The sequence below is a fragment of the Argentina anserina genome, chromosome 4 (assembly GCF_933775445.1).
Source record: "Argentina anserina chromosome 4, drPotAnse1.1, whole genome shotgun sequence".
Classification (NCBI taxonomy): Eukaryota; Viridiplantae; Streptophyta; class Magnoliopsida; order Rosales; family Rosaceae; genus Argentina; species Argentina anserina.
In genome coordinates this window covers 15345269-15370244 of record NC_065875.1, presented here as the reverse complement: position 1 = coordinate 15370244, position 24976 = coordinate 15345269, and the positions used below count along the sequence as shown (strand labels likewise).

Below are 24976 nucleotides of genomic sequence, written 5' to 3'. Positions count from 1 at the left end.
ACTAAAGTTAAAGATGAAAATGCATTGAGGACTCAATAAGGGTTATGAAAAATTTACGCTTTCTGCTTTCAATCAAGATGATTATAAAGTTGTAACGACTCTTCACCCTTCCCCACTTTAATTTGCTCGAAAATATATTACGTGGCATTATCAAGATGATAAGCATCGTGGGCATTTGGTCTAGTGGTATGATTCTCGCTTTGGGTGCGAGAGGTCCCGAGTTCGATTCTCGGAATGCCCCGATTGTTTGTTCAAAATTTTAAACACTTAAACGCAGCGTTTCAGATTGCAGAGGGTAATAGCAGTCTCAGTGTGAACAAAGAAGAAGCCTGGAAAGTAAAGTAGAAAACCGCTATTTTTCCCTCCAAATTTTCCCTCCACTTACCAAAACCCCTTTGTCTCTTTCTCTTATAAATTTAACCCACACCTTCACTTTTCTCTTTAGGAATATTATTCTTCATCTCTCTACTATTTCCCTGTCAAAATTTGATTCGATCTAGGGTTTCCTCCCATGTTTCTTAATGGGCTCTCTCTCTGGGACGCCGATTATGACGCCGCTCCGATGGAGCCCAATCCGCCGCTTCATTCCCGGATTCAAATCCCTCCTCTATCCGGTAATCCTCCCCAAACCTTCCTCCTTTCTCGTACTCCCCAAATCTAATATTCATCGAATTCAATGAATCTCTGCAGTTGTGTTTTTTGTGTGCTGAAAATCTGATCTTGGAGAGTTTGATTTACTTTAGTTTTTGTATTGTTTGTGATGACGATGATTAGATGAAAAGGCCAAAGGAGGGGGCTATGTTGATGAGTTGCTAGTGCAAGATACTGAGGTTATTGCGGTGGAAGATGTGTTTGATACCGATATGGTGTGTTTGGCTGGTGAAACCCAAGTGGCGGATCTCTGCGGCGAGACGCAGCTGTTGGAGGAGTTTAGCTGCTTTGGGGACATGGAGACGCAGTTGGTGGACTTGGATGATCGAGTTGCGAGTGACAGTGAAGGGGAAGAGGAGTCCGATGCGACTCGAGTTTTGGATGTTGATAAGGATGGATCGGAGGGGGTGTCGGTGAGAAGAGGCGGCGGGCGGTTAGGGGATGAGGGGAGGAATCAGTGTGGTGGTGGTTGTGAAGATGGTGAGAAGAGGCTGATGCAGGAGGAGAGTCATTTGGTTGAGGAACCAAGTAATGCAGGTGCCGCGTCTTTATATTATTATGACTGTCGCTTTATTGACTATGTATGATCAAATTATTGATGCATTGCGGTTTCTCTCTATTATATGAAATGATATGTTACTGCAAGAGAAGTTTTAAGTACACTGTTGGTTTGGCATGTTTGTTCATGCGGCAAGAATTTCATTCTTCACCTTTAACTTGTGCATTCAATATTATGGCTATTGTTTTTGTAAGTAAACTTGGGATTTTGTCTCTCAGGGGTCCATGTATCTGTTGAAACACCTGTAGTTGAAGAGTCCCCAGAATTGAAGCCTGGTATGTACTGTCTAACTTCTGTATGAAATTGTATTTCCTCTCATTGGAAGTTGCTTTGTAGCCTCTAGATTCAATGATTCTGATGTATAAAAGAAACTTGGATATAAAACACTAGAGCGATTGTGGGCATCTATAATTTATATGTTTCGCTCTTTTGTTCAGGATATGTACGCATGCATTTCACTTCAGTTCGTGCACAATCCCTGCGGGCCTCTGGTCTAGCGGCTCGGAACAAAAGTGGGTCCCGTTCTCTTCCATGCAGTAATCACTCCTTGGAGCAACTTGCTACCACAGGTGGATCGGAAGTCGATCAGGAAAATGATATGGGGCGAAATGATGATAATATTAAAAGTTCAAGGGTTTCCAGTTGGACAGTGAGAGAACTTTTTACTGACAATCCAGATTCTGAAAATGAAGGCGTTTATCATGAGAGTAATGATTTTGAAGGAGAAGACTTGCTTCAGTTCCCTTCTTGTGATTGGGCAGGGTTGAGCTATGCTGATTCTCAAGAACCTGGAGAGCTATCACAGGCTAATGCTTTGAATTTTGTGGATAAGTTTCTCCAAGATAATGCTGAGGATCTTGATAAAGAAGGTGATTGCAGAAAGAGTTCTAAGAAAAATTCCAAATCTGTCCCCAGTGCAAAAGGGCCACAAGCATTGGCAAAAAAAGCCAATGATATAAGCTTAGTTACAGATGCAGGCATTTATGAGTGGGATGATAACCGTGAGGATGAAGGAGGAGGTGAGTTGTTTTGCCGAAAAAGGACAGACTTCTTTGGTGGTGGAAATCATGGGTCGAAATCTCTTCCTCAAGCTCGGAAGGCCAAAAGACTCAGAGCTGAAGAGCTGGATGATAACAAACAAATATCACAGGGAAAGAACAAGAAATTTGGTGTATATCATTCGGATTCCAAATTATTGGTGCAGAATTCAATATCCAGTGAGATGATGGAAAGTGAAGATGAAATGAGACACAAAAGGAATCTCACCAATGAGTTTAACGAAGAGTTCAATATCTGCTCCACTAGAGGACAGTTGGATGCTCATCATAATAAAACCCTGGTGCCTGGAATGCTAAATGTAGGTCTTGATACTCAGATTGCTGCTGAAGCTATGGAAGCCTTATTCAACGGGGAAGGAATACCCAATTGTGAGGCCAATGATGCTATTCATAGAAACTCGCCTGAAGGTTCAATGGGCAAAAAGACGACGAATATAAGTGTGAAGAAACCCCCTCCTCGAAAAAGAGCACACCTTAATGATGCAGGAGCTGCTTCTCGAGAATCCCAACAAGCAAAGAAAACTAGGAGGGGTGATGCCAACTCAATTAGGAAACAAGGATCTAAGAAACAGAATTTACAACATTGTGGTACCTTTGCACCCATTGCACGTCGAACTAGGCAGTCTATTCTGGTAAATCAGCTCAATAAATCTGATAATCCATCAATTGGTTGTGGGGAAGAGTCTAACTATGTGATGGAGGATGTTGCTGGTGTTCAGTTGAGCTTTAAATCTTCAAAACTGGGTAACGATCAGGCTAGCAGGGTTGGAATATCTAAACAAAATCAACATGCAAATGTTAATGCAGTTGGTGACGGTATCCATTTTGATGGGTTAAGCTTTCCTAGAGGACGAAGGTCTCAGCGAAATTTGTCCAGCAAGGTTCATGGACCCGATAACTTAGATGATTCACCAGTGCCATCTCCTCAGCTAGAGAAGTTTGGAGACTATGTCAGTAGGCGCAAGAGGTCACAGGATGCTAGACTCACTACTGTTGATAATGCGTTTAAAAGAGTAACCAGATCTTCCAAATGTGGATCTCTTGTAGAAAAGAATTTGGAAGGATACTTTGCAAAGAAAAACTTTGATGAAGGAGGTTCTGATGATGCTGCCCTTCATTGTAATTCTTCCCATAACGATGGGAAAATGATCTCAGAGAATGTAATCGTGGAGAAGACTGTTAGGGTTCCTGGCAGGTTGAGTAATCCAAGTCCCTCTTCAGTTAGAATGAGGGACAAATCTCCACGTCAGAAAGGTGGCTGCCAACAATCTGATGCAGCATGTGCTACTCCGATTAACCGCAATAATGTGGCTGTCAATGATGTATCTCCTGTTTGTATGGGTAATGAATATTTCAAACAGTCATGCAAGAGGAGCCTATCACGGCCGAGCCTTTTGAAAGAACTGCGCGACTTGAGTCCACTTGAGCATGAACCAACTTCAGCATCAAAGGATTCAAGGAGGAAGAGAGATATGACTAATGTTCGAGTACTATATAGTCGCCACTTGGATAAGGACATAATTAAGCAGCAGAACAAGGTATTTTTTTTAAATTTAATTAGCGATTCAGTAATTATGCAAGCTGGTGTGAGGTAATCTGATTGTATATTGTTTATCTTATAGGTTTTGGGCCGACTAGAAGTTTCTGTTGCAACCTCTATGACAGATGCCACACACTTCATAGCAGATCAGTTTGTGCGAACAAGGAATATGCTAGAAGCTATAGCTTCTGGGAAACCGGTGGTGACACATTTATGGCTAGAGAGCTGTGGACAAGCTAACTGTTTCATTGACGAGAAAGATTACATACTAAGGGATACTAAAAAGGAGAAGGAGTTTGGCTTTAGCATGCCATCTTCATTGGCACGTGCATGCCAATATCCACTTTTAAAGGTAAATGTTAAATTTGTGCTGTTGTTGGCCGATAGATTGGTTACTTGTTCTGTTCTAATAACACATGGATTTCTGCAGGATCGGAAAGTCTTCATCACCCCAAATACAAAGCCTGGTAAAGAAATAATTTCGAGTCTGGTCAGAGCTGTCAATGGCCAGGTAAAGTCATTTCTATTTTACAAAGACATGTCAATTTATTTGTGGATGTTGTAAGAGTCTTAATCGCTGTGCTTACAAACTTGTGTTTGTAGAAAAGATAGAAGCTATTTTCTTAACGTGTATGTGTCTGGTTTTATCCTGGCTTACTTGATCTCTTTTGCCACCACTAGATCCAGCAATCTAAGTTTTTCTTGTTTGAACTGTTTACTAGGCAGTGGAGAGAATTGGCAGATCTGCTTTGAAGGCTGATCAGAGTCCAGATAATCTATTGGTTCTATCTTGCGAAGAAGATTATGAAATTTGTGTGCCTCTACTTGAAAAAGGTATTAGGGGCAACTTCATTTGTCACATCTCATGTACTATAAGAAAAGGAAAACAGATTTTTGTGACACTGCTTTGTTCTTGCAGGAGCTGCGGTTTACAGCTCAGAGCTGGTATTGAATGGTATTGTCACTCAGAGGCTGGAATTTGATAGGTTAGTTGCATGTAATTGTTAGAACAATGTTTTCTGCCAAATTGGATTTGAGTTCGCAGTGTTCATATTTAGCCTTATTCTTCTTTTTTCCATTATGCCTAAAGCTGATCAGTATCAGACTATCAGGTACATTGATTGCAGAAGTGGTTTAACAAATTGCAATATATATTTTTTGTGACAGACATCGCCTTTTTACTGATAAAGTAAAGAAAACCCGGTCTACCATATGGATGAGGAAAGATGGCAATAAGTTCCAGCCTGTGTCCAAAAGCAAATAAGGTGTACCTCTATTTATAAATTTCCGTTCTCAGAATTCCCAGTCTCTCCTTAGTTAGGTATCATGTTGGTCTGCCATTCACATTCAAGTTCTGTTGTCTTTGTATTTGCATGTAAAAATGTAGTCAATCTGTATATAACTGAAAATGTGTCATTCAGTTTTCCTTGTATTCCCATATTGGGGTTATGTAGCTAGTGTAAAAAGTAATCTGAACATATACTAGTGTATACTGGTTAGTGATTTTGTCCACCTTCAATAAGATTTGCCAAAGAGATGACGAGTTATGGGAATCAATTGATGTCTGCCTTTGTAATTTTCCTGTTTCATTTGTACCATGTTCTTTCAAAGATCAGAGAATAAATATAGGGCTGCGTAGGATCGAGCAGAATTTTATAATTAGACCTGGAGTTTAGTCTTGTACCGTTTTCAAATTGGGCAGTGGAACTGTTGAGCTTCTACCTCCGGATACTGTTACTGGCAATTGACCACTTCAGAGTTCAGAGAATAGGTAGTAATGGACATTTCTTTATGAAGAGTGTTGCCTGGCTTATTACTAGCAGAAAGGAACCTCATTCTGTGTCCAAGCCTCTCCCAAGGGTTCTTAAGATGTGGAAACTATGCCTCCTGAAGTGTAACTAAAAATTTATTCATTTTAAGCACCCAAACAGTTTGATCAATCTGTGATTCACATATGGAATCAGTAACTCATCCATGTCAAGGATGCGCATTTGCTAAACAGGTTTGGAAGTTGGCACAAGTTCCTAATTCTACTGAGTGGCAGGGTTCTCTACTTAGTTGGATACAGTTTATTTGTGACAGTGAATCTCCAGAGAATCTCTCATTTTTCATCTTCTATCTGGTTGAAATGCTCCCAACCTTCCACTTGGATCAGCTAGGAGAGAGTTTCTTGCGGTGCTTTTTCTTTGCCGTCATAAGAAAACCATTAGTGCTGCACATGATAAAATATAGACGAGGGATACATGCTTCATTGCTTCGGTGGCAACATCTTTCATTATACAAAAACTTGTCTGCTCGATCAATTCTAGTAACCAAAAAAAATGCATTATTGTATTAATAATTGACCAACACAACGCTAAATGCTAGCCTTGCTAGTTGCTACTACCGAGATTCAGTCAAACTGGGCTGGTGTTGTTTTGAGCAACTTGAACTCGCCAAGTGAAGTATTGCATATACAATGTGTTGAGGCTCATTGATATTCCGAAACCCACTACTGATGCAAGCAATATTGAATATACAGCGGGCAGATGAAACTGGGAAAAGAAAATGAATAGCATTAGTTAATATCTGCATTTTCTTGATACCCTTGTACCAGATTGAGTAATTTGATGATATTGTTACCCCTTTTGGTGGCAATGAAACAAGAACGGAACGGTTTGATGTACCCAACAACTTGGCAATTTGACTAAAGATACTATAGGGAAATCAATTATTGGAAGAGGGACACTCACTGTAGAATAGAGAAGGTGTACGCTGAGTGCTACAAGTCCGAACTCGAGAGCTGCATATGTCCATATATACTCCTTGATTGCTGAATTTAAACAAGAAAATAGTGAGGACTGTTTGAAACTTGGGTAGGACACCAATTATTTCTGAGGCTTAATCATACCGAGGACAACTGCAAATATTGATGCTAAGAGACCCAATGTAAATGCAAATGGTGCTGCAACCATGATAGCTTGAGTTTTCAAGTCTCGAATCTGCATAATGCGAAAGAATAAAATTAGCATTGCTAATCGTGCTACGGATAACCAGCTACATTTCAGTCCCTTGCTGCACCAGTAATTTTGGGACCTTGTATTTTCCAATATAGAATATTCCATCACCACATAAGTTACGGGTCTGACATGTAATCTTATGTTAGGGTTTCTTTATGCTGAACATTAATTTGTTTTGATTGTATATTGTGATCGGATAATCCAATTCATTAGGAGACACGACAAGAACTTCCAGTTTAGTTGGAGACAAATTCTTTGTGCTTAAAGTATCTTCATAGAAGAATGGGCATACCAGTAGTTGCTCCAGAAAGAAGAAATAGCATATTGTGCTAATCAATACCAGTATTACGAAGTCCTGCCACGCACTGCACAAGACATGATTTCATTAGCTATAAAGGGTTTTAAAAATCTAGGACTATCATATGCTTGGGAAAAACAGAATTCAGCCATTCTATTAGAGATTGACTAGTATGATAATAAGCCCTACAGAATACATTATCTGCTTACTGGTGAATCATTGATGGTGGCTGATACTTTTATTTTTCTGTTCAATAGAAGAATTAATCATATGAATGATTCAAACGTCTCATAATCCCAGCTCTAGCATGCCAAAAATCTATCTTTTTTTTTTTTATAGTTCTATCTCATCTGTGAAAATCTTAAAAAGTTCTCCTACATGGTAGAGATCCTATTTTGCCTATGCAAGAAAAAGACAACCCACACCACTGTACCAAACTACTGATGTTGAGGTTATAGAGATCCTATTTTTGTTAGAACAAGTAGTATGATATTAATCACTGGTAGGAACTCAAGACAGTAGTCACAGACTCACAGTACATCCACAAAAATCTCCATTATTAAAGTTAAACTTCAATATTAAAATTTTCAATGAGTTTATGATTTAAATCCTATTTTTACAACAGATGATTTGGATCCTTTTCTAGCCCTTAAATTGGGTATATCTTTTTGGAGAAAAATGACTATTCAATCGTAAATGAACATCGACAGATATTTTAGAAAGGTTTCTATTTGGGTTTTCTTATGCAAACCTTAGTATACTCATGAAAACATGAATCTTTAAATTGTATCTCCCTATCATATTCATAAACAAAAGGTAATTTAATCCCACATTGTCACCTTATCGTTTCCGGACGCAAACTCTGTTGATTCTGGTTCTGTCCATTGGTCCTTTGAACAGAGCTCTGTACTCGAAGCAAGGTTACAGGTAAATTCTGAACCTCCTGCCTACATACCTCACATGTTCTGTTTCCTCTTGTGCTAAACCACTCAATTGCACACTTTTCATGTACAAGTCTGAGAGCCCCTTTGCAACTGCATTCCATTTTGAGTGTATTTTGTTCTTCACATTCATCAAGACAAATCCTGCATACTGCTTCTTCTTCAGGAATTTCTTCATCATCAGCCTCGACTGCAACTGGAGTTATTTGATCTGATATGCCAAAAACAAAATTAGAGGGGTTACTGACAGTGTAATCTTTTACAACAATTCTGTTCCCATGAGTAACCTCTAAAACACAGAAAGTTTACTCGTTATTAATAAACTTTATGATAGTTCTACTACATACCATCACTAGGATCCGTCTGGATACTCTCATTTCGAGCAGCAAAAGATATGGATCTGACAATAACTTTATTTCGCCCAGGCACAGACAGGGACCTTGAAATTGTAGGCTTACTATTTTCTTTCTGCATAATATTAAACACAACAGTCTCAGATACTATCACTAGTTCCTTCTTTTCTGGAATTACTTTATCTTTTTCTAATAAGATGATTTCCATAGCCACAGGCCATTTTAGTGAAATCCAAGGACAAAAATAAATCTAAATGAAGCACATTAACTCAGACAGATGTATTGACCAGAATAATTATATAGCATGATTAAGAGGTACCTTGTGAACTTCAAATTTTGGTCAGACAAAAAAAAAACATAAACTAGGTTTATTTTGCGTGACAATATATGTTTAGGTACATTCTCTGAAGAATTTCAAACAGAAAATGGCAAGTTAAATCATCAATCTTGAAATATCTTCTACCAAGATTGTGAGAGTGGAATATTCTCAAATCATCGAATATTATATGACACAATATTTGTATATCTTCAAGTGCAAATAAGCATGTGAAATCTTTTTTTTGTTTGAAAAGAATAAGCATGTGAAATCTAATAAACTTGGGATGTGGAAAATCCTAGATTGCATGACCACTTACATAGCGCTTGTGCCGTTCGTTATACATCCTTGCAGAAACAGGTGTAGAAATGGATGGTGACAGATTAGATGCTGGTGTGACAGGAAGAGAGGCACACTTTGTCCAAGAAGATGCTGGTTCATTATTGGCTGCTATTGGACTTCCGGGAGCTGTACTAGAGTCTGAATTTAGGAGGGAACTTTTCTCACCATCCTGCAGTGTACCTTTCTTCTTGAAGCTTAAAGCCCGGAATAAGCCTCCTGATAGTTGGCTACTCTTAGAGGAACCTTGAGACTGGATCATGCCCTTCCCACTACGGCTTCTGCCAAACCCTGCATGCCTTGGGGGTATTTGAAGTGATATATCAGGGCGTCTTCCTCCATGACCTGGTTCCCCACCTTCTTCATGTATGGACTTCAGATTCTGACCACCAGTCTGCATAGAAACCAAGAATCTTAGCAGTTGGACTTAAAAATTTTGTGATCTTTAAATCATCAAAGTAAATTCAAATGTGTTGTGCAAAAACAACCCGGCTGAGACGCTGAGTACAACAACACAAGGGTATATCATGCAGAATTCAGCTCCAATATTTGTCAATATCTCTAACAATCTATCTGCTCAATAAAGAAAGTAGTAGTAAACCCATCCCCACTTTACATATGACAATCAATGAACCAAGATCTACAAACAGAAGAATGTAAAACTTCTATTAGACCCTTTTTCAGATATCTGAGATCCTACCACCAAATCCAAAAGCAATTAGGAACCAGCTAATCAATAAAGCAGTACCAAAAGTCCAAAATAGACCATCATGGGTAGAGTGAAAAAGTCAGCCCGGTTGTTCTTTTAAGCTATAAGTAGAAACCCAGAAGCCAAACATGAACAAACTCACAAAGCACAAGCTGCATCCACCCAGCTACCACATATAGTAACTCCAAATCCAAAAAAAACAAATCACATCCAAATTTAGAAAGAAACCCACAAACCTGAGCAGCAGGAGATTCTGCAACTCCACTACTCACTCCTTGAGGCGCTTGCATTGCCAAGAAAACCAAACCAAACTCCCCCAGAATCTAAGGACTGAAACTTTCTACCAACAGATGAACATAATATAGTTCAGTGATTGAAGAACAACATGGGAATTGCTTGTTTAAGGTTATTATATAATCCAAGTATTTTTGGTTATAATAACACCAATGGAGAAGGAATACAAAGATTAATAATTTAATGGAGGAGAAAAGAACAAGAGAATTTCCAAGGAAAGACACTGGTCTCTTGAAGATGAAGAATCGAAGAAGAAGAAGACGAGGACTTTTAATTACACAGTATCATGTCGCATTGCATTTCCATACTCGCGCGAGTGGACACTCGCTCTTATGGACGCACTCTAATCACTGAAATAGAGGGAAGCGGAATTATGTGCGGCTGGGGAGAGTGGGAGGGAGTGATCCACTTGGAGTCGTGAGTCGGTCCACCGCATTAATTTTATTACTGAAATTAATATTCACTGCTCACGTTCATTTGTTCTGTAAAAACAAAACTGCAAACAGGTAACTTCTTCTGTTACTTTAAAGAATAAGGTTGGTTACAAAAACCGAAAGTGACTTTAATCTGAGGATATCCTTAATCTAATTCTTATCTCCATTATAGAAACGTAATTTAGTTGGTGTCAACAGTTTTATTAAAATTTTAAAATCTTTAAAATAATTATGTTAGAGATAAATAATAATAATAATAATAATATGTGGTAGAGATAATATGATAAATTATAAAAATAAAAATAAAACAAAATTAAAAAAATCAGGAAAAAATTGTGAATAGTGAAAAAAAGATAAATCAAAATTAACTATTATTTTTTTAAGTAATTGTGTAATTCGTATAAATTTATACGAGTCAATGCTACTAGTTCAATTAAATCACCGGTAGTAGTGGTGACTGGTGAGAGTATAAGACAGGCCCTAAAATCTTAATTTATTGTTAGTGACCATAGAAAAATGTTATAAAAAGATTACTTTGTTTGCGCTCCATGTGAACCAGTAAGTAGGTTATCGTCCGAGGCGTGGTAAAATTGTTTATACGACGTCTCTGTCTCTTGGCCATCCGACGAATGTGTACAGAGAATGGATCGATCAGAAAATAATTGAGTAAAGGGCTAGTGCTAATGACCAGAGTTCTTTATCTTCGTGTTAATCATGTTGCTTCGCTCGCTCTTATGGTTATTTATACTTGGAAGAGGACTTTTGGTTGCATGGTAGTAGTATTCGAGTGGTTGTTTGAGTAAATTTTTCTCTCCATCTCAATTAATCTTTACTTGTGAACTTCAAAAAATGCAAGCTACCAAGTTCCAACCCATATCTTGCATCGTCAAAAGAATCATAAGCTGATCAGAATATCCCACAGACTTGATTGAAAATGGCAACATTTTATTTTCTTTTACAAATCTTCTATTAAAAAACCAAATACATAAAAGTGTCAAATGTGTTCACTATTCACTCTCTAGCTCTGCAACCCGACAACTTCAGAATCCTCTCCTTCCTTCTTCCCATCCTTCTCCGGCCACTGCACTGTACCTTTTCCGACCCCTTCTTCGTGACCGACCGCCGGATTTGCCCCCTACTCTGAACCCTCTACCCTATCGTCAACTCTACCCTTAGAAACCAACTTTCGCAGTCCGAAAGTCTTCCTGGAACTTGGCTCACTCTGTAAATCTCTTGTCTCTGATAATGCGTATTTTACTTGTTGAATCCCCTTAGATTTCTGATTTCTTATTTGGGTTGTGTATTTTCAGTGAATATGAAGTTTCTTGATTGGTATTTAAAGATTGCATTTGGGTCAGCTCTGATTGGAGCATCCATGGAGTTCTTTATGATCAAAACCGGCTTCTGTGTGAGAACTCTCCATTTCACCTTTACCCTTTTTTTTTTCAATTACTTTCTCCTCAATATGTATTCCCTATTAGAGTTTAGTTTTTGATGCATAGTATGGAAATATTAGCTTCATTTTATGTCTGCTTGTGAATTGTTGTGGATCTGTCATGGAAAGTTTGTTGCTTTCTAATAAGAATGGATCAGACTGTGCCTGTACAGGTGGTTCATGACTTCTGTAGTTTCAGACATGTGGTGGGATTTTTTGTTAAATGGTTCAGCAGACGTTGTATATGGATTGGTTATAATTGGCACTTTTTTGGTTGAAATTACTCTGGATAGGGTTTCATTTACATGGTTTTAGTGAATTGTGGACCGTTTGAATCGGCACTTGTGTTCTAAGTACATTGATTGTCAATGGTAATGGTTACTCTCGATTAATTTTGAGGAATGATGATCCCGGATGCTAAAATTGACAACCAGTATTTACTTGACAATTTCTTCAGCACATGTTGCTCCCTTTTTGTACCCTTTCAATTTTTTGGGCTCCTCCACCTTATCAACAGTCTTCGTTATGATACTAAATTTTAGTTTTTACCAAATGCATCTTTATGTTTGTTATCATTTAATTGAACTTTCTCCAACAGTTTTTGTGAAAGAGCTGCTTTGTAGTCTCTCATAGTCTCATGATTTTCTATTTCATTTCTTGCTAATTATATGTCCCCTCTTTCATACATGAAGATGATAAAGTAACAGTTCTGGAGTCTGAAAAACGGGCTTGGGAAAGCTCTCCAGAGGCTCAGGCAGTCAGAGACGCTCTCAATCCTTGGAGAAATCGTGATGTAGAAGCAAAGAAAGAGTCCTAAGCTAGACGGGCCTCATTTTCGTAAGGTTAGTAGTTAGGGGATCTTTACGTAGTTGTTTTTAGATGCCTATCCATTTGCTTGGTACAGCTAAAGTATTAAATTCTTATAATTGTTTTTATTGCATATCCTTTGCTATATGTTTGCGTATGTAGGATTCATAATTGGGTTGTAGGCACTGACTGTGGATGAATCAACATACAAAACCTTTGTTTGGGAAAAAGAAAGGAAAAGGAAAAGAGAGAAAACCATCTTGTTTTGCCTGGACTGTTTTGCGTCAACTGATCACAATAATTTACATCATATCTGTCTTTAGTTTAGTAATGAGTGAACTAATGTTGAATGATATAGAGACAACTATAATTTGTCTATAGGAGCTCAGCTCAATTTTTCAGACAACAATAACTCGACCTTATTTGCATGAGTTGAACCTGTACATGTGCATTAATTTTTACTTATTACACTAGAGCACTACACAACATTCTGTGCATATTAGTTTGCTACAGTAACAATTGAAACTGTTTTCTTGTGCTCTTCAGGAAGAAGATAATACATGCAGGACAGTTTTTGAGAAATACTTCCGTAGTAGGACATTAAGTGAAAGGTGCCCTTGATCTTCCTAAACAATAGTTTCATACGGAATGAAAGTTTTGAAATTTCTATTATTCTTTTCATGGAAATAACATACTGTCTTACGATATACTGTTGCCTTACAATTTCTGATTGATCACGCGAGGTTGACCCTCCTTAGTGCAGTGTTCATGGAAGGCATTACATATTTGTAACCTTTTTTTCCTTTTTGTGTGTGGCGTTCCAGTGTTGTAGAACATTTATGTATCTGAGAAACTAGAATTTTAATATTTAACCAGAAACTCAAAAAGTGTTGTAACATAGCAAACAGTCCTTACTGACATTTATTGTTTTTTCCCGGTGGAGCTTAGTTTTTAGAGCTCGTGTTATTTTGTGGCAACAAACCACCTTATGAGCAGCATTTAACAAGGAATTGGGGGATGAAATTTGATCGTCTTTCCTTCAACAGAAGAAGCAAAGTGAAGGACAACGAAGGCATACTGTGGTTTCTTGGCTCTTTCTTCCATATGAATTGCTAAGAGCATCTCCCACCATAAGGTAAAATTGGTAAGCTATAAGTGATATATGGCTTACCACTTTAGTATATTCCTAGCATCTTTTTTGCCTTTTATTTTTAAGCTCCCACCATAAGGTATAAATGGTAAGGTATACATAGGGTTTTTGAATGACAACGGCTATTATTTGAATCATGATTGAAAAACGGCTACTATTTTTTTTGTCAACATGTATAACGGCTAGTTAACGGACATTTTTGAAAATTCTATATATTCTTTTAATATTTATGTATTATTTAGTTATTTTACTTTTATGCATCAGTTTGTATGGTACTTTTTCCGAGCTCGGAGGTCATCTCCGAGAAAGTTTTAAAGAGGCCGTTAATTATCGTTTATAAATCATAAGTTATTTTTATACATTAAAATAATTTAACTCAATCATATTCAATATTGGGATCATATGAAAGAGCTCACTGCTAGGTTCGTGATGGTACAATAGTTATTTGTAAAAAATAAAAATAAGTATGGTATTTATGGAGAAAATTAATATGTAACTAAAATTAAAATGAATATAATTGGAATATTAGAAAAAGTATGAGGATAGATTGGGAAGAAAATGAAAAAATATATCTCATTTACCTTACGAAATGGAATGCCATAGATAGCATTCCACTATTCACATAAGGCAAAAAATTTTTTGGGAAAATGGGGATACCTTATGGTGGGAGGTGGTAGTAAGGTATATTTATGGTTTTACCTTATGATGGGAGATGGTCTAAGGATAGATTCCAGCTGGAAATGGTAGTAGAATGTCCATCCGAGATTTGTAAGTGCATCATCAAAACTCCATTTTTGTTTGAATGATACGATGTTGAAGTGTTGAACTTTGAAGGAAGATCAACACTGTCATGAAGAATCATTCTGGTACGCCAAGGGAAACCCATTTTCTTGTTGATACAGTAGATTAAAATCTCTGAATTTTCTTCTACTTTGTCGAAATTGAAACCATGCGGATAAGCTGCCTGACGACCTGCCCTTAGTGCTAATGCTTCAACCAACATGGGCATCAGTACGACCATAAGCCAGTATAGGGTTACTTGTTCAGGCACATTTGGAACAAGATCGCCGCAATTATATTTCTCCTTCAGGCAATCTTTTTTCAATAACAAAAGGCATCAGATTGTTTCCAAGTTCCAACTTCCAAGGCGAAATACACAGCAGCCTGACATGCCACTGCTGTAGCATGTTCAGCTGAGAGCAAGTTTTGAAGAGGTTTAGAGCCTTGAATCACAAATCCCAGACCACCCTTCTGTGTTAATTGATTAAAAGAACCATTTATATTAACTTTAAAACACCAAATGAAGGAGAAACCCACTGCGCCACTCTAGCTGAACCAGTATTCCCAATCCTCCCACTGTGAACCCGAAACTCTGTTAGCCACGAACTAGCACGTACAGCGTCATATGCCGCAGACGACTTCTGATCCCAAACCCCCTTGTGCCCCATAACTAAAACATTAGATCCTCAAAATCCTGTTCGTAGATTATTAGCACAGAATTGAGCTACTCAACAGTATCAATCCCATCAGTGTGCAAATCTAAGCAACGATCACTCACCCTTCTAATTGATAATAGCACTTGCCAGGTGAATGAACAATTGCGACAGATATGAAGTGTAATTTCAACCTCAGAGTCACATAACACACAAAGCAGCACTACATGCTTAAAGCTAGACACTGCAGACATGGCAAGAAATCATTGTACACACGCCAAATACACATCTTGGTAGATGCTCGTTTTACACCTTCGCAAATCCTCTTCCATAAATCACACTAGAGATATACAGTTAGAATTTTCAGCCTCCTAGAAGAAGAGTGACGACCATCACTCTCACAGAAATTTCCTATCACTCTCCATCTTCCAAACACATCTATCAACTACATCCCTATCAGGCTATCACTAAAAAGGAATTGTTGATATAGCTTCCCCTCTTTACAAAAAGAGTATATCTCTAATCATAGTTTCAGCCTAAGTAGACACAAGGATTGCGGGTATGATTTGGGATTCCTGGTACACATGGATCCAACCACGCCCGTACTTGCAATCCGTATCTTATCTGCCAATGTCTCCCCTGGACAATCAGATCCATAGAGTCTGTTTTTATTTTTTATGTTTTTATACATTTCTAAAGATTAGTTCATCTCTGAAATCCCCAAGACAATATCACTTATACACATAGTTTTTGGTTATTCATTTACTATAAGCTATGTATCACTGTCATCAAAATCATTTCACCAAGAGGAACATCTTAACAGAAGTTCTAAATATTCAAGGCAATCACACAGTGATGGATATTCATTTCAAGATAAAGCCTAAATCGAATATTGAAATCAAAATCCCGTATTCGAAACAAAGGCTTTATATATCAGCATATATGGAAGCCAGTATAAATCTCCCTAGCAGGTTCCAATTCACATAGTTATAATGAAACTAGCAGAATGTATTCCAATTCACATAGTCACAATGAAACCACAGCAAAAGAGTAATCTATGGCACTATAACATTAAGCGTTCAACTAACAAAATCAAAACTGCAAAACAGTTCGAAAATGGACACCTGAACATTCAAAATTTGAAGCCAGAAAATCTCAAATGAACAGCCATGCCGAATCCCTCTCCTGCATTCTTACTCCTCTTACCTCAAAACTTTACTTGTTCACAACAACAAACCAGATCATCCAACTAATCCACATCAACGACCTCACCTCACTAACTCCACCTTCTTCTCATCCTTCGCACTTCCCTCCATCCTCAACAACGTCTCATCCGGCACGGCCTGATACACGGGCAGCGCAAGCGACTCCAGAAGCTTCAAATGAAACGACCTCACACCGCGCCACTTGCTGGGAACAACCTCCTCCACAATCCCCTCCACGGCCGCAACCACGTTCTCCACAATCTCCTCACAACTCATCGAAACCCTCCCGACCCTCACCACACTACAAGTCCCACTCCCCAAATGCACCATCGCCGACCCGAGAACCCTCTCCACCTGCTCCTTCCAGTTCCTCTTCTGCAGGTCCACCGGCACCGGCACCATCCTCTTCTTCCTGTAAAACTGCTTCCCCAGCAGCCTCGGCAGCAGCTCTATTATCCTCTTGTCGGCCAGAAACGCGTCGTGGGACGACATGAGTTGGCGCTTGGCTTCGAAGGAGTTGAAGTGGGACTTGAGTTTGGAGAGCTTGAGGGCTTTGGAGATGGGGAGGTTGTGGGTTTTGATGAGCTTGTGGATTTGGGGGGCGGTGAGGGTGGAGGAGGAGGGGCGGTCGTCGTAGATGAGGCAGAAGGTGGCGGAGGAGGAGAGGAGGGGGTGTGGGAGGGGGATTTGGAAGGAGATGACGCCGTTCTTTGGGGGGGCTTTTTTGAGGGTGAGGACGAGGTAGGTCAACTCGTCGTCTTCGGGGTTTCGGTGGGTTTGGGAGGCTCGCCATTTGAGGAGGGATTTCACCGCTTTTTGGACGGTTTTTGGGTTGAGTTTGGAGTTGGGACGGGGAGGAGGAGGAGCTGCCGCCATGGTTGGGACTCTGGGAGGGAGGGTGGAAAGGTTTTGGGGGGGGTTTACACTTTTTAGAAAAGAGGTTTAATTTGGGTTTATTGGGCCAACTTCCATCAAAATATGTATGCGCGAAGGAATAGAACCACAAAATCCATCAAAATTTTGGGAAATTTTTTAAGAGAACATAAGTAATATGATTATAGTCCAATGTTCTAAAAAAACGACTGTCTAAACCACTTTGGCGGCGCCTAGGCGCTAGGAGGCAGATCACTGCCATGCGGCCGTCAAAATGGGTGGACTTGAAAAAAACGCAGTGAAAGTAAAAGAACTTCATAATGAAGATTTTATTTCAGATGATGACACAGAAGATGAAGAAGGAGAAATATATATTGAGTCAAATATGTTTCTTTTTTGTTACTTATTGTTTCAGCTATTATATTTGTTAGAGAATGCTTAAGGTGTAGTACTGACCTTGGGTATGGAACTAGCTAGCTAGGGTCTTCTGAACTTGAGATCATATGCAATTGTAACAGCTCGATCATGATCATTAGCTGTGTTTTGCTTTGATATATAGGATTGAATTAGAATTTTTTTTCTCTTTGAGAATGAGATATTTCAACCTTTGAGTGCAAGCGATTTGGATGGCTATGCTTTATATGCTTTGGTGGTATATCTATCTTTTCCGGAAGCAAATGCGACCATTTGGGAATCAAAGGAGAAGAGAAAGATCAAAGAGATCTTATTTTTGAACGCAAAGAGATCTTATCAAATAGTGGCTAATTAGATACTGGTAATGAGATACGTACGTCCTACAGTGTTCCAATATTAGACTCTGATTCTACATTTCTACATATCTACTTCATTATATCTAAATACACATACCATGATTAAGCTATAACTTAACGTCAAGCTATATTTTATCTCTACAACTAACCTAGCTAGATAGGGTTAACCGGTTAAGCATATATATATATATATATATCTATCTATCCAGAGTGAAGGTTCACTCTGAAGTTTCAGAGTGAAGTTCCAATTTTGGCACACTTTTCGGTTAAATTTTTTCAGTATAAGCGATTCAATATTTAGGTATGCTATTCAAGATCATCTCTACAAAATTTCATCTAATTCGGACATCGTTAAGGTATTGAAATTAGATTAAATCAATGAATGAATTAAAACTGTTCAACGTGAACCGTTCGTGTAAATCTTAATTTTGAAAGCTCAAATCATTGTCAAATTGGATGAAACTTTATAGAGATGATCTTGAATATCATATCTAAATATTGAATCACTTATGGTGAAAAAATTTGACCGAAAAGTGTGCCAAAATTGGAACTTCACTCTGAAACTTCAGAGTGAACCTTCACTCTGGATAGGGACTGTATATATATAGTTTCAGAGTGAACCTTCACTCTGGATAGGGACTGTATATATATATATATATATATACAATATCAGCCCTTCTTGGCTACGGAGGTCCGCACCAAGATTTTGGTGCGGATTTCCATATTTTTACCATTTTTTGATCAAATTTTCTCATCTCCACCGTCTAGTATCTAGATAATATTGTGTAGATCATCTCTGCAAATTGTCAGCCAATTTGGTAATCGTTAAGGCCCTCAAAATTGCGTTTTTCTGTTAAAAATATGAACGGTAACGGTTCGACAGAATTCGGTCCGTCCATTTGTTATTCGATTTTGAGGGCCTTAAAGATTACTAAATTGGCTGAAAATTTGCAGAGGTTATCTACACAATATTATTTAGATACTAGACGGTGGAGATGAGAAAATTTGATCAAAAAGTGGTAAAAAGATGGAAATCCGCACTAAAATCATTGGTGCGGACCTCCGCATTTGAGAAAATATGTATATATATATATATATATACAATCCATATCCAGAGTGAAGCTTCACTCTGAAATTTCAGAGTGAAGTTCCAATTTTGGCACACTTTTCGGTCAAATTTTTTCAACATAATCAATTCAATATTTAGGTATGCTATTCAAGATCATCTATACAAAATTTCATCTAATTCGGACATCGTTAAGGTATTGAAATTAGATTAAATTAATGAATGAATTAAAACTGTTCAACGTGAACCGTTCGTGTAAATCTCAATTTTGAAAGCTCAAATCATTGTCAAATTGGATGAAATTTTGTATAGATGATCTTGAATAGCATACTTCAATATTGAATCGCTTATGCTGAAAAAAAATTTGACCGAAAAGTGTGCCAAAATTGAAACTTCACTCTGAAATTTCAGAGTGAAGCTTCAGTCTGGATAGAGACTATATATATATATAAAAGATAGGTTAAGCAAACAATGAAAATTGGGCCTTCAAACTTAGCTTAAATAGTTGAGTTCTGTTTAAGTGCAACTGCAAACAAAATCATCTGCTTCCGTTCCACTCCAACATCAATTGAGTTTGGAAATATCTGTCCAAGAATTATTGAAATTCTATTGTATAATACATATGCCAGCCACTCGTATATTGATGTCTTTTTGAAGGCAACATCAGACGACAGTTGAAGTTAAACATATACTTGATCCGGGACATGCAACATCATGTTACATGATTGTACGTATGTAGACGAAGAACAATATTATTGATTAGTTTAGAAAGGTAACTACCAATTGATGCATGAACATTGAAATTTTCTCTCTTGATGTATCAACACCTGCATGTAGGTTTGGACTAATTGAAATATCATTATCGAGCCTAATCGATCTTTGTCTCAGTCTTAACTATGGGACTTTCGACCATACATTTTGATTATTGTAATAGTTTTGCGAGAGTACCTAGCTTAATTACTAAACTCATCTAGATTTAAAGGCTTAAATGTGTAATATGACTTCCATTACCCAAATGTCTTACTTGTTGTTTACGTTCTCTTCACCCAGCTACGTTCTCTTTCTTCTCCTCTTCCTTTGGTCATAAAGCCATTAAACATTACAAGTGAAATGATTGGATATGGTAGCTAGTTGACTCTCTTAATGAATTATATTTCAATTATCATATATATCATGAAGGGCTTCATTCATTGACAAAGGGATTTAATTACGTATTCAGATTATACCTCAAGAAACCAAGAATCAAGTTCGAACCCAGCTAGGTTGCTATAAATAGAAAGCTTTGTGCTTATTGTTCATTCAAACAGCACGAAACAAACATTGGATTCTTGCAGTCATATATACATTATCTGCATTAGTTTTGCTTTCCTGAAGAATATGAGGGCAAACAATCAAGTTGCGCTGGTTTCTCTTCTTGTGTTTGTTGCTATTAGCTCTTGTAATGGAGGTCAGTTGAGTCCATGGTTCTATCGTAAGAGTTGCCCCCAATTTGGAGATATAGTGAGGAAGATTACATGGAGCAAAGTTGCAGCAAACCCTACCTTCGCGGCCAAGCTTCTAAGACTGCATTACCATGATTGCTTTGTCCAGGTGAGTATACATATATGCATTATCAACCTGGCATAGCGTCTTAATCATTTCGTGAGTGTGTGTATATATATATAAGTATATACTCACCTCGTTTTACTTGTGCCCAAATAATTAAGAGAACTATAGATATACACTTGTCATGTTCATATATTCTTGTATTGTTCGTAAAGTAATTATGGATCATTCTTAATTTGCTAGATCTTATAGCTATAGCAGTATGAGATATCCATATGAGTGATATGACAGATTCTTTTTATTACACTGTCACTCTGAATTCTGAAAAGAAGCCTGCTCAATGTGGAAATTAATTAACTTGTTTGTATATTATCTTCTTGTACGTAGGGATGTGATGCATCGATATTGATAGATTCAACTGAGGCCAACACGGCGGAGAAGAACGCGAGACCAAACCGGTCGGTTGAAGGTTATGAAATTATTGATGAAATAAAAGCCAAATTAGAAGAAGAGTGTCCCGGTACCGTCTCGTGTGCTGATATTGTTGCTTTGGCGGCCAGAGATGCTGTATCTTACCAAGTACGTAGCTCCATATTGTCATTACATGTTTTAGCATATATCAATATACGAATCATGATATATATGCTGATGGTCGATGATGATGAATTATATCGTATGTGTACAGTTTGGAAGGTCGATGTGGCAGATTTCTGGAGGGAGGAAAGATGGAAGAGTTTCACTTGCCACAGAGGCTACAAGAGACTTACCTTCCGCAGGTGCAAACTACACCACACTCCAAGATCTATTTTCTGGTTTAGGGCTAAACCACATCGATCTTGTTGCCTTATCAGGTATATGCAATCGTCATATACATTTTCAGACGTTTCTTTAGACTTTTAGAGACTAATACTTGGTTTACTGCGGACAAGGTATTAATACGTACATCAAATACCTCTAACTCACTCTTACCTTGTAGTTTAATTATAAGTTCGTTTCCAAGCCTCTTTTGAAATGCTGCTTTTCGATCAGACAGGTTTTCATGTACAAATGTGTTTATCAATCGACATTCTCTTAATGACTTTTAATTTAATTATAAATAAAATGTGTAGGGGCGCATACCATCGGAGTAGCACACTGCGTAGTATTTGCAAGGAGACTTAACTTCACCGGAAAAGGGGACGTAGACCCTTCACTTGATCCAGCATATGCAGAGTTATTGAAAACACAATGCCCCGGCAGACCGAACCCGGCAACCACCGTTGAGCTTGACGAACGTAGCTCAGTCTCCTTCGATAGCCACTACTTTGTGGGTCTGAGGAAGAACAGAGGCCTTCTCGGATCAGATGCAGCCTTACTCACTAACCGGCGGGCAGCTAGGGTTGCAAGGAGCTTCCAAAATTTCCATGTCTTCATGGCTCACTTTGGTCAGTCGATGAAGAAAATGGGTGACATCGGAATCAAAACGGGAAATGATGGAGAAATTAGGATGAACTGCCGAGTTGTCAATGCATAGTTGATAGCTAGCGTCTTCACCTAAGAGTGGTTCTTATTTTTACAATCCGAAGTTCCTCGTAAATCGTAAGGCCATCTCCAATAAGGAAGCCTCTAAATTGGGGCCAGAACTAAAATTTAGCCCTTAATTTTTTTTATTTAGCAGTGAACCATCTCTAATAATAAAGGGTCAAAATTTAGCCATTTTCCAATATATACCTAACATTTGGCACAATCTGTTTTTTATTAGTTAACTCACATGCCAAATTGGTGCCCCCGTTTATTTAGCCCGGGCTAGTCATAGTGCTAAATATGACCATTTTCATAACTTTTTGGCCCTTTTATGGTCCTTTGGCCCTTTTCATTTTTCTTGTTGGAGTTCATTATAAGGCTAAAATTTAGGAAATAGCCCTTTAACCACCCTTATTGGAGATGGCCTAATACATAAAGGTTCATTATACACCGATCCATGCATTTGCCGGACAGTAACAGTTCTAATGATGTGACTAATTAAGTGATTAGTATGCAATCATGAATTAACATTATATAGGAAAAAACCTAGCAGACCAGCCCTGGTCAGCTCTAGTTGACCCTGGCCAATCTGATCATGACACCTGGCTTTTTTCTTTCTAAAGTGTTATCAGCTCGAGCTCTAAACATCATCACCATCTAACTTTCTCTGCTTGTGTCTCTCTCTTCCACGGCGAGTCGGCAACACTCAAAGTTGGGATAAGATGTATTCATCTTGTTGTTGTGATCGATATTCATGAAACTCTTGTATCTACTAACTGCTCTTAACCTGAGAAAGCTTCCGCGAACCCAAACTTGACAACATTGCTCGGAGGAATGAAGATTAATGGGCTGCCGGATTGCATGGCTCGCAACACTGCCGCTAATTTGGTGAAGTTCTATCGGTTGAAGAATTCATACTGTTCCGGCGAAGAGAAGGAAGAAAAATTCCAGATTTTAGGTTAGGTGCCTGAGTTTCCCTCCTTCCCCAATTAAGACAAATCCATGATTCTCTTCTTCCAAAACTAAGCTCCATGAGCACGGCTCAGATTCACCCTTAAATTCCATTTTCTTTTGTTTATTGCTTCACATAGAAAGAGAGAAGCAATTTCCAAGCTTCAACTAAGGTATAGAAGAAGCATTCAGATAGAAATCATTCGTTCCTAAACTGCTTTAGAAAATAATAATTAAATATTTCCATGTGTTATGATATGATTGGCCGTAGTCAGTTGGAGCTAACCAGTGTTGGTCTGCTAAGTTTCGTTCCATTATAGAAATCACAAGTATGTTTTCATGACTAATTCAGAAATTAAACGAATGGGTAAAAAAGAAGGTTCAAATATCTCGATATTTTCAATATATTTTCCGATATTTCATTTAATATATATATAAAATAAAATGATAAATAAGTATATATATTAGAGATAAATATCTTATTTTCTCTCATATCTACGATATTTCTCCGATAATATAAAATATCTGAAAATTTTCACTTAAAAATTTTATTTAAACTTAAGGATGTCTCACATTTTCAGATAAATGGACCGAAAAGCCCAAGCCCGGCCCATTAGATAATTGGTATATATTGAGATATATCCCAAGTTCCCAGATTATGCACTTAGATTTTACAGATACCAGGCTACTTGATTATACATCTACAAACACCTTAAGAGCTTCAACTCTAGCATTTTATTTATCATTTTCTATAGAGAAGTGCTTTGTTCTCAAGGATTTGATAATGAACCTCGCCAAGCAAGGGAAGATTGAGCTGGATGTTGACGACGTTGCTGAAGTCAATTGCACTACCGTAACATTTGGGTCGTTCGAGCCAGTTCTACTCCATTTTCACCCGATGAAAGCACCGTTCTATTTTACAAAGGAGGCGCGCGAACATAAGAAGACCAAAGAAGTTAAAGAATGTCATGCTTCCACGCATATCCTCCAAGTTGCCCCTAATGCCGATGATGAAGGATGGATATTGGTCACGCGGAGAAGAACTCGCAAATGTATGATGATAAACTCACCGGTTGCCCGACCAAGTCATAAGAAATCACCTCCACGACGGGAGGAGAACAGCTGAGAACATTTTGAGACGAAAGTCGTTCCATATTTGTGGAAGCCTCTTCGCCGGAACTTGTCAATAGAGCACTTGCCTACAAAACAACCGAAGGTCACTTCAATGGCCACAAGTTGTGAAGTCAACTTCAAAGAAGATGAAAAGCCTGAAGCAAGAGAAATAGGTGCAAGTCAAGTGTTAAAGAAAAATGAGGTGTTGAAACAATTGGAAAGTCTACCTTTCCAACTTAGCCTCTCTGACTTGATGCAGTTGCCAAAATCAACAAGATGCGCACTTGTGGAGTTGCTTATCGACGTAGGAAAACACTCCACAAGCATGAAGGAATGTGGCGCGTGTGATGCATATTGTGATACCATTCACTTCACAGATGATGACCTCCAATTAGGCTCTAAGCCACATAATCGGCCTCTTTTTGTGACAGGGTACATACGAGAGCGGAAATTGAATCGCATGCTCATAGACGGAGTGTCAGCAGTAAATATCATGCCCAAGTTAACCATGTCTCAACTCGGCATCAATGTTGATGAGTTATCAAGGAGTCGTCTCATGATCCAAGGTTTCAACCAAGGAGGACAAAGAGCGATAGGAATGATCAGACTAGCCATGGACATCGGAGAGCTAAAA

General features: G+C 38.3%; 5 protein-coding genes and 1 non-coding gene across 6 annotated transcripts; 4 read left to right on the top strand and 2 right to left on the bottom strand.

The window, feature by feature from the left end:
- The first annotated feature begins 169 nt into the window (after nucleotides 1–169).
- Nucleotides 170–241, top strand: TRNAP-UGG (transfer RNA proline (anticodon UGG)). Its single transcript has one exon. It is a non-coding gene; the product is annotated as a tRNA-Pro (tRNA).
- A 232-nt stretch (nucleotides 242–473) lies between these two features.
- LOC126791194 (uncharacterized) lies at nucleotides 474–5350 on the top strand. Its single transcript, XM_050517608.1, has 9 exons — nucleotides 474–614; nucleotides 775–1188; nucleotides 1429–1485; nucleotides 1648–3806; nucleotides 3891–4160; nucleotides 4239–4319; nucleotides 4531–4642; nucleotides 4728–4794; nucleotides 4976–5350. The coding sequence occupies exons 1-9, from the start codon at nucleotides 512–514 to the stop codon at nucleotides 5070–5072; spliced, it is 3360 nt and encodes a 1119-aa protein (XP_050373565.1). The 5' UTR covers nucleotides 474–511; the 3' UTR covers nucleotides 5073–5350.
- Nucleotides 5351–6059: 709 nt separating this feature from the next.
- On the bottom strand, nucleotides 6060–10302 carry LOC126791201 (uncharacterized). Its single transcript, XM_050517617.1, has 8 exons — nucleotides 10000–10302; nucleotides 9035–9448; nucleotides 8394–8514; nucleotides 7945–8257; nucleotides 7100–7172; nucleotides 6699–6789; nucleotides 6541–6620; nucleotides 6060–6342 (listed from the first exon to the last, which is right to left on the bottom strand). The coding sequence occupies exons 1-8, from the start codon at nucleotides 10051–10053 to the stop codon at nucleotides 6205–6207; spliced, it is 1284 nt and encodes a 427-aa protein (XP_050373574.1). The 5' UTR covers nucleotides 10054–10302; the 3' UTR covers nucleotides 6060–6204.
- A 1176-nt stretch (nucleotides 10303–11478) lies between these two features.
- Nucleotides 11479–13620, top strand: LOC126791220 (uncharacterized). The gene is made up of 4 exons (XM_050517641.1): nucleotides 11479–11715; nucleotides 11802–11897; nucleotides 12619–12768; nucleotides 13280–13620. Exons 2-3 carry the CDS (start codon nucleotides 11807–11809, stop codon nucleotides 12741–12743), a joined length of 216 nt encoding a protein of 71 aa, XP_050373598.1. The 5' UTR covers nucleotides 11479–11715; nucleotides 11802–11806; the 3' UTR covers nucleotides 12744–12768; nucleotides 13280–13620.
- A 2558-nt stretch (nucleotides 13621–16178) lies between these two features.
- Nucleotides 16179–17424, bottom strand: LOC126791210 (uncharacterized). Its single transcript, XM_050517631.1, has one exon. The coding sequence runs from the start codon at nucleotides 17395–17397 to the stop codon at nucleotides 16585–16587; it is 813 nt and encodes a 270-aa protein (XP_050373588.1). The 5' UTR covers nucleotides 17398–17424; the 3' UTR covers nucleotides 16179–16584.
- Nucleotides 17425–20587: 3163 nt separating this feature from the next.
- Nucleotides 20588–22288, top strand: LOC126791208 (peroxidase 24). Its single transcript, XM_050517629.1, has 4 exons — nucleotides 20588–20820; nucleotides 21163–21354; nucleotides 21461–21626; nucleotides 21885–22288. Exons 1-4 carry the CDS (start codon nucleotides 20608–20610, stop codon nucleotides 22286–22288), a joined length of 975 nt encoding a protein of 324 aa, XP_050373586.1. The 5' UTR covers nucleotides 20588–20607.
- Nucleotides 22289–24976: the final 2688 nt, after the last annotated feature.

Coding starts and splice junctions, on each gene's coding strand:
- LOC126791201 (XM_050517617.1), bottom strand. CDS start 10,053: ATGCAAGCGCCTCAAGGAGTGAGTAGTGGAGTTGCAGAATCTCCTGCT. Junction 8,515..9,034: donor ACGAACGGCACAAGCGCTAT/GTAAGTGGTCAT, acceptor AATATTATGCAG/AAAGAAAATAGTAAGCCTAC. Junction 7,173..7,944: donor TTGCGTCCGGAAACGATAAG/GTGACAATGTGG, acceptor TGTCTTGTGCAG/TGCGTGGCAGGACTTCGTAA.
- LOC126791208 (XM_050517629.1), top strand. CDS start 20,608: ATGAGGGCAAACAATCAAGTTGCGCTGGTTTCTCTTCTTGTGTTTGTT. Junction 20,821..21,162: donor ACCATGATTGCTTTGTCCAG/GTGAGTATACAT, acceptor TCTTGTACGTAG/GGATGTGATGCATCGATATT. Junction 21,627..21,884: donor CGATCTTGTTGCCTTATCAG/GTATATGCAATC, acceptor TAAAATGTGTAG/GGGCGCATACCATCGGAGTA.
- LOC126791194 (XM_050517608.1), top strand. CDS start 512: ATGTTTCTTAATGGGCTCTCTCTCTGGGACGCCGATTATGACGCCGCT. Junction 1,189..1,428: donor TGAGGAACCAAGTAATGCAG/GTGCCGCGTCTT, acceptor TTTGTCTCTCAG/GGGTCCATGTATCTGTTGAA. Junction 4,161..4,238: donor GCCAATATCCACTTTTAAAG/GTAAATGTTAAA, acceptor GGATTTCTGCAG/GATCGGAAAGTCTTCATCAC.
- LOC126791210 (XM_050517631.1), bottom strand. CDS start 17,397: ATGGCGGCAGCTCCTCCTCCTCCCCGTCCCAACTCCAAACTCAACCCA.
- LOC126791220 (XM_050517641.1), top strand. CDS start 11,807: ATGAAGTTTCTTGATTGGTATTTAAAGATTGCATTTGGGTCAGCTCTG. Junction 11,898..12,618: donor TATGATCAAAACCGGCTTCT/GTGTGAGAACTC, acceptor TCATACATGAAG/ATGATAAAGTAACAGTTCTG.